Consider the following 12,855-nt stretch of genomic DNA (forward strand, 5'->3'; position numbering starts at 1 on the left):
TGTTGTTATGCTTTCTACTGTAGCTCCCCCCCTTTCTGAAAATGAAACTTGTAGGTAATGAATAGTAATGAATGTTGTGAACAGAGTTGGTTGAATAATTGCACCTCATGATCAAATACAACTGTCAGGTGTTGCAATAAGAAGAAAAAGAAAGACATTGCCTAACAGGTTTGTCAACCACTTAGAACGTTTCAAATATTTTTAGGAAAGGTCTAAAACACTTTCACTTTGCAGATCCCCTCAAATGGATTTAGAAGAGAAATATAAAGTTATGTGAAACACTATTTTTATAATTCACCAAACGTTTTCTCAAAACCTGTTCCACAGCTCATTGCTCAGGGAACCAGTATTTTTTGTTTCTGTTCTGACCCACTGTTGGAAAAATTACCACACCTTCGACAAAAGGTGCAGGAATTATATACAGTACTATTCTTCTTTAGGCATTTCCACATTCATTTAATTACCTTCTAAAATACAATCATCTACCAGTAGATACAAAGAAAATAGTTGTAATCCTTTTTAGCACACAGGGACAATGATTACAGAATAGGAGCTAGAATTGAGTCCATTGTTTTGTTTTTTACACCATTCCTATTTTCTTGCAGTTATTTACAGTCTCACCTATTCCTCGTGGACTAGTTTCTCACAGTAAAAAACCAGATCTAACAGATTGTGTATCTGGTGTAAAGGATAAAACTTTCATCTTTTAAAATCGTCCTAATATTAATTTCCTTGATTCATTTTACTATGCACACCATGAAGATAGACTTTGGCAGGATATATTTAGATAGTGCTTTTCTGAGATCATCCACCATTAAATGATGAGTCGCAGAATGTCCCTGAGGACATAGCTCACATTGCTCCTTTGTTATCTGAAGCACACTGTTCTTGCACTGACCTCTGTAATAGGTGCGATCATTTCAAATTTGTGCATCAAAGCAATTGCCATGCTGTGAATGAGAGGAAGAGTAGTGTGTGCCAGTACGGTGACAGATATTTATCTGGAGCATTATCCCCTGTGGTCTGTTTCACTTTAAAATGCAAAATCTTTAACAGTTAGCATATAATACTAATGAGTTTGACGGAGTAAGATTTCTTAAATCTCATTACCTGTGAGAGCTTTCAGTAAATGGTGGCTTTGTATCTTACCCTGAGCTCAAACACATTTGCTAAGTTTTTAATATTTCTCATTGATCATTTCCACTTTGCATGATTCATCTGAGAACTCTTAACCGACAACATTTTCTGTCTACCTCTCTTTCTTCTCTCTCTATCTCTCCCTCTGTCTCTCTGTCACACACACACACACGCACACACTCACACACACACACACACACACACACACACACACACCTACACACACACACACACACACACACACACACACACACACACACACACACACATACACACACAGAGATATACAAAACTGCTCATACAAACAATTTAGAAACAAAACAGTTGCCTACTAATTTGAACTCATATACTTCTTTCTAAAGAAGACATTGCTACAAAAAAAACCTTACTGAAACATTTCCATATTTACAAATAATAAAAGTCACATGATCTTAGGTGCATTGTGTTGCAAATGGAGTCTAGCTGTTGAAAGCTCAGTGACAAAACAAAGTGTCTCCCTAAACTTTGCGTTACTTTTGGGTGGGATGCAGAACAATTAAATCCATAATAATATATTCATTGAAACAGTGTCTTTAGTGTAATGTAATTGGTGACTGAAGAAGAGAATACATCACAAATACTGTAATATAGGTCATATATCTTTGATACAAGCCAAGTCTGTATGCATATTGATGGGCGACCATAGTAATCGAGTTCATCTCTGGAGTGTCTGTGAGAATGCACCCATGCCCTGGACAGGGTGGGACAAGGGAACAGTGGGTAGGGAGGCCTGCAGGGCAGCCTGCTGTCAACACTAATGTGTGTCACAGCCAGCGCTGCTCTGCATCAGCATGTCCACAGGGACCCAAAAGGGGAAACCATTCCAGGCAGCTTCGAAAGACAGAGCATTATTCCCAGGCCTCTTGATAGCAGGTTAAAAGCAATATCTATCCACTGTATGACACTGTGACTCACTGACAGTCTATATAGTCTGTTCAATCAGCCAGCTGCAGAGCTGGTGTGCTGAATGATTAAATATTTAGTTGTTTTGGGAAGCATGATGCAGATGCACAAAGACGCTCCTTAGCGGTGGAGCACCTAGGAGTGTTCATTGGCACAGGCAAAATCATTTGCTATTTTTAAGTCTCAAAAGTTGAAAAGCAGGTCCTGCTTCTTTGAGTCCTGAGTCCTGGTTTTAAATCCTGCATGGTGATCATTCACTGGTACATATTACTGTAAAGACATATACATATGTAGGCAAAGTATATGTGAAGGTGAAACATATTAGAATAAACATTAAACATACATCCTGTCACAAGATGATAACAATGCTCAGGGCAAAGACCAGCTAGCCCAAAACAAACAATGAAAGAAACTTTGACTCAAACTTGCAAATGTTGATAATGAAGTAATGTATAATTTTACTGTCAAACGATGCAAATAGTTTTTTTTCTTCTTTTCTCTCAAACTCATCAATCACATATAACAGTCACGTTAACATTTCAAAAGAGGCTGGTTTGGTTTAGCAGAAGAAAGCTCAACGACATACAGTGGCGGTTCAAGACAAATTTTACTGGGGGGGCTAAGGGGGGGGGGGGGGGGGCATTGTTTAATCAGAGGGGCACATTAATAAACGGAAACATTAAATACTTTAATTTTGCTTTAAACATTAAAATCATACAAACGGCTCTGGCTCTCCCTCTAGCTCCTCAGCTCTCTCAATACCTTGATATGTTTCTCTAACTTTTGTATTTACTGGGGCAAAAAAGGCTGCAATGTCCCTTCCTCATTTCATGATGACTACTAGAAGAAGAAAAATGTGTATATATTTAGTCAACTCAAGGGGGCCACAGGGGGGCCAGGGACATTTTTACATGGGCACTGGCCGCTGTAGACCCCCGTGTAGAACCGCCCCTGATGATATATTAGCAGACCAAAACACTACACCTCTTAAAAACCTGACACATTTTACACACTGGATTCCCTTCACATCTTCCTGGATGTAGTTGTAAGTGTATTGTTAGACTTTGCACACTGAAGTTTACACATATGTGATAAGGAAATGATTATCTGAAGAAATCACAATTGATTTTGGTCAAACAAATAACATTTGGTTCTAAGACCATTGTGAAATGTTCTGTTCTGATAATTATACTATCATATATGATTAAAAAAAGGTTAAGATGAACAAACATGGCAGGTTAAGGGGTAGCAAAGAGACTTTATATTATCACTGAAACAGCCCCAATGGTAATAAAAGAGTCTCAGTCAATCTGAAAGGGAACAATGCACTCAGCTGCTTCTGACACATCTTCATTCTGGTCTCCACAGACTGAGAGGACTTCACCCACTCATTGCTTAAAAACTTAGCACTGCTACTTGTTGACTTCAAAATACTTGTTTTCTTATCGTAAGCAGTATACCCTTCTTAACAAGCCCAGATTACCCTACCATTCCTCTTATTTGCTAAATATTTTATGGAACGGTATGATATCATCATACATTTTTCACAACTTTGTTGTGCTTAGAGCCAGAGATATGTACAAAACAGGGCATTGGACTGGTCAAATAGTTCAGTCAAGTTAATCCAATCAGTGAAAAGTAAATAGATTATTTGTGAACATACTGTAGTCAATCTGTTATATGTTATTATTCACATACAGTAATTCAGGCATTTTGAACATAAATAAATCAGGTTTGAAATCTAATCCAGTTACATAAAAGTATTTACATTTGAAGTTTTGTTTCAAAATGAGAGCTGATAAGTATACATATATTCTTCAGATAACAGAGTCTGTAAGCAACAGATATAGGGCATTTAATTTTAGGCTATTTCATCATCCTCAGTACTGGCTTTCCAGATTGTGAGTCGTTCACAAAGCCTTTGTGGTAACAGAACAATAGGAAATGAGCGGGAGGCCTCTGTGTGTCACATGTGGTGCCTTTGATTAACATTCTAGACTTGTTTGTATGATAGGACCTCGGGAGAGAGCAAGAATACCAAAAAGGTAACAAAATCAAGCAACAGTTGAAAGCTGTAGTTAAAATACATACAGTGATAAGCGACACATAAACACCTCTCTCTTTAACCGTGAAACACTAGAGTATTATAAATAATGATACAATGAAATGTAGTTGCGCAATGATCAAACATTTAGATGTCTAACTTACAGTACCATTTAGTGGTATAGTCTAATACTGAGAAATCTTTTTTTTAAATCTCTATATATAAAACAGAGATACAATTCTTGTTAAAGAACAATCATTTTACTATTCTGTGACAAGACTGAGGGCAAAGTTAAGGTACTGTACAGACATCCTCTGGTGTTCAGTTCCTCACACTATCACCAGTGTGTTGATAACGTAGGCAGGGTGATCCTATGGTGTTCAGTTCCTCACACTATCACCAGTGTGTTGATAACGTAGGCAGGGTGATCCTATGGTGTTCAGTCCTCACACTATCACCAGTGTGTTGATAATGTAGGCAGGGTGATCCTCTGTGTGTTACAGCCAGATGCTGGAGATGTTTTGGCAAATGCATGCCGACAGCAGTCGATGTGGATTTGTTCACTGTTCTTTAGCCTGGACAGCTGGGAAGGGTAACTGAGCTTTCTCTCTCTCTCAGAGACTAGGGCAATGTAATGTATTCAGTCATTCATGGAAAACACCCAGATCCAATGATGAGTGCATTCAAGGGGTCCTGAATTCCTGCATTTAAAGAGTATGGCTAAGTATTGTTATTAATCAAATACCTCAATCAAGGCAAACCACATCACAGACAAGTAGGGATATTGTTTAATAGGAAGTCTACCTTACAATAGGCTACACAGAAAACTAACTGATCTTGACCTCAGTGAGATCACTACTTGCAGTGTCAGTCTGATGTTGCAGTGGGGGAGGGGCAGAAGTAAGCAGGTGATAAGTAAACGACAAATATTTTCGATTGAACAGTATGATGTTCAATTGTATAATCGTAAATTATTATGTATTAGCTGGGATTATACAATAATAATGATTATCCAACTAGAAAAAAACAATACTTTTATATTAGAAAAACGTAGTGTCACGAGTTTTTTCTTCTTCTCAAAGAATAGAGCACTTAACTTATGTTCTGAAAGGACTAAAAGTTCAATGCCTGATAACACAACCTGCTGAATCCATCATGCAACTGTTAAAACTACTGTTTAAGGTTCCCATCCCCCAACCACACATGGTATAGGTTGCCTTCCCTCTGCCTGTTTGTGTGTGAATGTAACTTACAACAGGCAAGACAAGCATTGTCTACTTTAGGTTGGTAAGTCACTATTAATGTTAAAGCTAATGTTAACTCGCAATCGTAGTTCAGCGAAAGTCGCTTGGTGTAGTATATCGATTTACCGACATTGACAATATAAATAACCTGCCTATATTTCAGGCAAAAATGAATACCCAAATGTAAAGCCAAGACGTCTAGCATCACAGTTCCTGTCTCTTCAGTGAACAAAGCAGGTATGCAAATATGACTCGCTATAACTTTGAACTAAATACTCGTGTCAGTCAATTGCATCTTTTGAGCGTGTATTTGATTCAGAAACACAAACAACATTTTCATAAATAGTTGCCTCTAAGGATGGCAACTTATTCGCGACCATGTGACAACCACTAGGTTTTTGGGCTGTTAATGCAAGCGCTGTTTCTCTGACTGCCTGTGCTCTCTGGCTGTGCTGCTAGTGAGAATCGTTAAGAACGCGCCTCAGAATTTAACAGCTGCACACAGTGAAGGATTTGCAAACATTGAAACGAACAATATGATCCACAAACAATTGAATAGCGAGATGAACTATCCGATACCGTTACACTAAAATAGTTTTGCCAGGTAACGTGTTTATTTAACTTAAAATAGTTACAGACACTATTTTGACGTTTGTTCTCAAAGTGTGAATCGGCAGTATTGTAACTATAGCCTATGGTTTGCCATTAAATGTGAGCCATAGGAGACGAGCTAGTCTGGCTTTTCGGGTGAGTCATCTGGAGTCAGTGGTGAGGTTATTGCGAATTTTATGTTGGCTAGCTTTCTAACCAACTTCCAAAAGGATGAAACTACTTAAAGTTTATTCAATGATTGTCTATGCATAGTCCAGAGAACTGCAACCAGTTTCTGCTAACGTAGCCAGTTTGGCTTAGTTCTAAGACTTGTGTTGCTAGTCTGGCTACGTACGTGTGAATATTGATTTGATATATCCAGCTATTCTAACTTTGACTTAACGGAAAATGTGTTATTGATAGGCAACTAAACGGCATGCTAGCTATAAAATACTTTTTTTGTAAGCTATTGCTAGCTAAATGTCTCGAGTGGAGTATTTATTCTCTTAAACTAGCCAATAACAGCAGGCGAGAGCTAGTATTAAGGTTAACTAGTGTAAATTAACGTTAAACTAACAATACAAAGCTTTTGTGTGAAAACATTGTGTGGACTACCTAGCTACAACTGAAGCCTGGTAGACATGGCTATATGCGTGCCTTAATGGTAAGGATTATGAATACAGACAACACGTTTCATCACATTTTTTGGTAGACTAACTAGTTAGCGTAAACCGTAAGGTTTGTTGTTTGAAAGCCATAACCGTTGACTAATAATGGTATTGCCGAGTGCATCATTTGTCTTCTCTACCAAACTTGGCATAAGTGATCACGTTGCGTGCTCCAGAGAACAAATAGAATGTTAAACATGAGTTTTTATAGCTACTTTGTAGAGCTTAATTACACCTTGCTGTCAGAAGATTGGGAACAATATTGGTATTATTGTCGGCTATTAAAATAGCAAAAGGGGAACAGGAAATTTCATGTACTTGACTCTTTAACCAACATTTTGTCAATAGCCTGTTTGTGAAGTGTAGGTAAATACACAATTTGTAAATGTGGATGTTCACACATTTGAGATAAAAAAAGGCACGTCTTTGTTGGCGTCTTTATAGTACATTTTTTAAGACTTGATTGGTCGTAGGGCTGCCAAGTTCCTCAACTTAGCCTAGATCTTGACTTGATGCACAGTTTACCTTTCACAGACTAGTTTGTCCAGTTACTCCACTTGTATCGATATAGGGAATGCTTCCTTCAAAGATGCAAACCTCGTCTACAAAAGGAAAATCCAATCTGAAATTCAGTGTTTGGACACAGGATTAGGCTACCTGTTGCTTTAAAACAACAGCACACAGCACCATTTAGGTATTCTGCTATTTCTGATAAAAACTTAACTCTCATCTACTCTTCAAAAGATCTAACTTCTTAAAAATGGGGTAGACATTTTTTGTTTTGGATAGATGGTTTTAGATTAAATGATCTAGTATCGAATATAGAATACCCTGTGAGGAAATTCACTATCTGTTAGGGTAGATTGCCAAAGGACTCATTTCCTATTTCAGTGTGAATAAACACCTTTCTGTGCTCCTCAGGTCTTTTGGTATAGGATATTCTGAAATATTCAAATTTCATTCACAGGCCTTATGTGTCAAAGTTCACCTTCACCAGGGACCTACCAAGATGTCCTGCAAGAACCCATAACAGCAAAAGTCAGTATTTCGCTTCTCTTTGTCAGACATGTCAGATCTCAGAAAGTGCAAAGACTAACCAACTTTTTTTCTTTTTACACACTTTGCTCCCATATCTGTTTATACACATTGTAGGCAATCTCCTATTGAAAGTATAAACCAATAGCCACATTAATTTGGCGGCAAATTTTAAGGAACGTACAAGATCGATCACGCAGTTGGGAAGACATGCCGACTCACCTGTTACTGCCATATGTGGAGGGTCCTGATGGGCTGGGCCAAGAGATTCTGACCAGTAGCAGTATGCCGGGGGCAGGATCCAGTATGACACCTCACTACACAACTGCTCAGAAAGCTGAAACAGAGGCAGAGGGAACCCTAGCCTTGTTTTGCATGTTCTGTGACCGGGCCTTCACTCACCAGGATGACCTGGGCCCTCATGTCCTGACTGAGCACCCCACCACCTTGTTTGAACCAACAGTGTTACGCGTGGATGCTGAGTTTCGAATCCCAGGAGAGAGAACCTGGCCCAGACCTAGCTTACCACCTGAAAATGAAGAAGTCTTCAAGTGTGTTGTGTGTGATCAGGTCACAGATGATGCTGGTGAATTGGAGACCCACATGAGGAAGCACAGGGACCATTTTACCTACAGTTGTAATCTCTGTAGCCGGCGCTTCAGGGAGCCCTGGTTCCTTAAGCTCCACATGAAGAGAATACATGGGAGCAAGGGGGGAGCGAAGAGCAAGGCCCAGCAGGACCTTGACACCCCTGTCACAATCAACAACATCCCCCAAGAACAAACGCCAGAGCCTGTCTCCACACTTTATAAAATGTGTATGGTATGTGGGTTTTTCTTCCCAGATAAAGACCGTTTGTTAGAGCACAGAAAAATGCATACCAGAGAAACAGAGCTTGATGAAGACAGAGATCAAGAGAGTATTGCTACTGCCAAGTCCTCGCTCAATCAGGAAGCATTTCTTCAGGGTCTTCAGCTTCGCCCTGTAACAAAGTGTTCTGATATGCAACCAGAAAAATACTACAGGGGAATTGCCCAGCTTGACCCATTCAACACTTACCAAGCCTGGCAGCTGGCCACAAAGGGCAAGATAGCAGTTGGTCCAAATATAGCAAAAGACATGGGCCAAGATGCTAGCTCAGACAATGAAGACTCTGGTTCAGACAAGGAAGAACTGGGAAATATTTGGTCAGAATCTCAAGGCGACAGGTCTGTTAAAGAGGACTCTGGGAGGCAGCTGAGGTCTAAAAGGCTACTGGGAGCAGAGACCCCATCACCTGAGCCAGACCAGAGGTCTCTGATCCGGAAAGACAAGCCAACACACTGTGAGGATTGTGGGAGGACGTTCAGAACCTACCACCAGCTTGTGCTCCACTCCAGAGTGCACATGAGGGAGAGGGGTGGAGAGGAAAGCCCCACTGCCTCCTTTGACGGCAAAATGTCAAGAGCAGGTTCCCTAGACCAAGTAGAGGAAGGGTCTGAAGATGGCTCAGAGGAAGGAACTGGGGATGTCTTTTGTTCAGGTATACATTTGTACCAGCTTGGACTTGACAGATTGTATTTAGAATTATTTGGTTGATATAGAACAAGCAATAATGTTTCACATAACACATTTTGTAAAGGGCTTTCGAAACCTGTTTTTTGTCTCCCTCTGCTGTACACCTATTGATAATGCACCTTTTCCTGAAACGCATTTAATGATGTTTTGTTTTTATTAGATAAAAGTGAAGATGGCATTGATCAGACAAAAGTCAAAACCCTTGCATCCTCAAGGATATGCAGCTACTGTGGAAAAACATTCCGTTCAAGCTACTGCCTCAATGTTCACCTCAGGGTTCACACAGGTAAAGTTGATATATTGTTGACATTTTTGTTAAGCTGTGAACTGTCCATGGTTTAGAAACCGTGTGTGTGTGTGTGATTAAGGACTTTGGTTGGTCCTTTTTGTGACCATTTATTCCCTTTTGTATTTTAGGTGAAAAACCATTCAAGTGTGTATACTGTGATTATGCTGGCGCACAGAAGACCTCACTGAGATATCACCTGGACAGGCATCACAAGGACAAACCTTACTTTGAGATCCCTAGTAGACCAGTGCTGCCAGGGCCCTCTCCTAGTGAGAAAGAATCCACCAGAAATAAGGAGGAGAAACGGACCACAAGCAGGTCCAAACTGTGGGTAACCCCCAAGGTTGGGCCAGGAACTAAGTCACGTGTCAATGCTAAAGGAGAGGACAGGTGTAATAGTTTGAGTGGTAAGCTTGCCAGCCCTCCTACCAAAGTGACTGCTGAGTGTGGGAAATTAACCGCTAAGAGTGCTTTCTTTGCAGAAGATGTCCACATAAAATACCCCATACCTGTCAACCTGAAGATGGAGCGTAAGGAAATAAAAGACGAAGACAATGAGGCCCCATTAAATCTGTCCTTAAAAGTGTCACTGTCTATCTCCGCCACATCAGAACCAAGAAATGTGTTAGTTCCCAAAGCATGTGCGTCTTGCACCTTTAAAACTCTTTACCCAGAGGTCCTACTCATGCACAAGAAGCTGATTCATAAGGAAAAGTCAGACATGACTAAGAGGAATGGTATCAGAGGCAGTGCTAAACTGAAGCGTTACACAGGCTGCCCCCCAGCCCTGGATGGCAAAGATGTCACCCCGCTTCCTCCAATTGACAGGAGACATCCTCGCCGTACCAAGTCACCCACCCCCCAGCCAGCAAAACCTTCAGAGATGCGTCCCCAGAACCCACCTCAGGTCCCTAAAAGTTCCCCAATCCCGTCACTCCAGAGGGAGTCAGGACAGGAGGGCAAGAGGTACAGGAGGATTGAACCTCACACCAGCCAGAACTCCCCCTGGTTTAAAGAGGCAGGGCAGGAGTCCATCAGCGGTGTGAGCAAAGATGACTGCTATGCAGTAGACCGACCGAGCCCACCTGACAGAGTGGGGATTGGACAAAGGAGCTACTCGGTGAGGCACGACGTGGTCTGGCCCTCAGATGCTGCCAGACTCTGTCTCTCCAGCCGGTTTGGCAGTCTGCCTCAAATGGACTTTGGTGAAACCTCCAGCAAGAGGCCAAAGTACTCGTTGCCCCCATGCAGGGAAAGTGGCACTGCTGAAACCCCCAGTTTCAGGACAGGGGAGGTGTCCAAAAGACTACCTACCTCAGGCAGGAAAATGTCACTGCAAGGAAACTCCCCATCTGAATGCCCTCAGGCCTTTGCTCCTGTGAGATCATCTCCTCCAGCCCCCGGAAGCATCGACACTGACTGGAACATGATCAACATCCTACGCTCCTACTGCCCCAGTGACCTGGCCTCCCTCTACCAGGTCACAGGGGCCAACCCAAGCCACGGAGGCTTGACCAATCCTAGGGCAGGTATGTAGCCTACTGAGCACTTAGTCTAACAATTAGCTCATCTTGGCAGTCTAAATATTAGCTCATCTTGGCAGAGCTTATATTATATTCTTGAATTTGTTGGATGTTTAATTGTCAACGCAAGGGCTTTAGGATTCAAAGCCCTTTTTTCCAAGATCACACTGAACTGGTCTTTGGCAGTGACAGTTCAGTTTGCCCATCTCTCTTCCTAGGGAATAGAGCTACACTATATCAACACCTGCCTACTCTACCTAGCATACAGAGACGAGACCATGCCAGTCCCATCAGCAATGATAACTATGGAGCCACTGACAAAAAAGCCTAACAATTGTAATGGTAATGATGACAGTAAACTCCAATGAAAGTCAATTTTGTAAAATGTAGAATTTGTCAGTGTCAATCTTATTATTGTATTCATTGATCTCATAATGTATTAATTGAAAACCCTTCTCTCCCTTTCCAGGTCTAAAGTATTCTGATGGTATCATGTTGCCACCTGCTTCAGTAGAAGGAAAGCGGTAACTGATAGATTATTTTGTGATGACCTACTGTGATCTTTAGATAAACCTTTATAAATTAGCCTACCTACAGTTTACAGTATGTATGATGATTGACTGTTAATGTAATGTAATGGTATGGATGCACTAGATAGAATTTGTGTAAAGGAAGAAAAGAAATCATACTTTTGCATGTTCAATTGCGGCTGTCTTGATCTTTTTTCATACATTTTTTCATAGTCAGCTATACATTACTACATTATTTTGTCAAAGCACTGTCCAATAGTCTCAGGCCTGACGGTTTACAGTCTTTATTCACAACATGTATGATATGCATCAGAAATTGACTGTTGAAGGTCAAGAAATGTATTATTTTATCGTCAGATAAAGCTGCTGTAGCTGTCATGTGAACTACGACAGACAATATGGTTTCAGGATGGAATAAAATGTCTGATATACCTCTTTGTAGCTATCACTGGATGGACATGACGGTATCATTTTCAGTTGGGATCAAGTATAAAGTGCCACACGGAATTCTGTGTAAAAGGTACACTGGTTTACCAGTGGCCTATTAGTGCCTCAAAACCCACTATGCTGTAACACATGGACCAAATAACACAATAACTGTGGGGTTTTGTTTTGTGTGCAGAACAGTTCTCTATAACATTTGTTTTAAACACAATTGTCTTATTTACACAGTATTCAGGACGTTTCTTATATCATTAAGTGTCCTGAGCAGCAACTGAGTAATTTGTATCTAGTTTGTGGCATGTTGACCTGGCTATGTGCCTCACCAGTGGCCTTGGGGATTGTCTTATTTGGTGATATCGATTGTGGAGGAGGATATAATGGCCTTGCTCAAAGCATTCTACGCTGATGGAAACAAATCTGTGATTGCCTCAGGTTTCAGACTTTTCTTATTTTCAAGCAATTTGTGTACTTCAGATTTAGTAATCTGGTCTTTTGCCATTTATTATAGAATTTTGTGTTAATTTATTACCCTTTATTTGGTTTTGTTTCTAATATTCACATGTACTTTGTAAAAAGTGAAATATTGTTTAAATATGTATGACAGTTACAATATAATAAAAAATTAGTCCATTACATTTTGCGTTGCATACCTGTTGTCCCAACTCTGTTAAAGGTTTGAGTTCCTGTTGGTGCTGGGCTTCCTCTCAGCCATCCTCATCACCTGTCTTCTGAACCTGTTTCACATTGTATGTAATGGTTGTTCTTATGGTACATTTGAGACTTAACTACTGGACACTGGATTATCTTTATTTTGTGAAATATTCATATTGCTTAATTCTTTTATTCTATTG

General features: G+C 40.4%; 1 protein-coding gene across 9 annotated transcripts; it reads left to right on the forward strand.

Moving 5' to 3' along the window:
- Nucleotides 1-5,335: 5,335 nt before the first annotated feature.
- Nucleotides 5,336-12,637, forward strand: znf217 (zinc finger protein 217). 9 transcript variants are annotated; one of them, XM_047040572.1, is made up of 9 exons: nt 5,336-5,410; nt 5,531-5,604; nt 7,594-7,664; nt 7,779-9,183; nt 9,379-9,504; nt 9,636-9,914; nt 9,990-11,036; nt 11,249-11,372; nt 11,500-11,591. In XM_047040572.1, exons 4-8 carry the CDS (start codon nt 7,872-7,874, stop codon nt 11,359-11,361), a joined length of 2,877 nt encoding a protein of 958 aa, XP_046896528.1. In that variant the 5' UTR covers nt 5,336-5,410; nt 5,531-5,604; nt 7,594-7,664; nt 7,779-7,871; the 3' UTR covers nt 11,362-11,372; nt 11,500-11,591. The 9 variants fall into 9 exon arrangements, with proteins under 9 accessions (XP_046896528.1, XP_046896519.1, XP_046896526.1 ...); XM_047040563.1 differs by having other exon boundaries at nt 9,636-11,036; XM_047040570.1 differs by having other exon boundaries at nt 9,636-11,036; nt 11,249-11,366; nt 11,500-11,582.
- Nucleotides 12,638-12,855: the final 218 nt, after the last annotated feature.

Source organism: Hypomesus transpacificus, chromosome 18 (genome assembly GCF_021917145.1).
Source record: "Hypomesus transpacificus isolate Combined female chromosome 18, fHypTra1, whole genome shotgun sequence".
Lineage (NCBI taxonomy): Eukaryota > Metazoa > Chordata > Actinopteri > Osmeriformes > Osmeridae > Hypomesus > Hypomesus transpacificus.

Coding starts and splice junctions, on each gene's coding strand:
- znf217 (XM_047040563.1), top strand. CDS start 7,872: ATGCCGACTCACCTGTTACTGCCATATGTGGAGGGTCCTGATGGGCTG. Junction 9,184..9,378: donor TGGGGATGTCTTTTGTTCAG/GTATACATTTGT, acceptor TGTTTTTATTAG/ATAAAAGTGAAGATGGCATT. Junction 9,505..9,635: donor TCACCTCAGGGTTCACACAG/GTAAAGTTGATA, acceptor TTTGTATTTTAG/GTGAAAAACCATTCAAGTGT.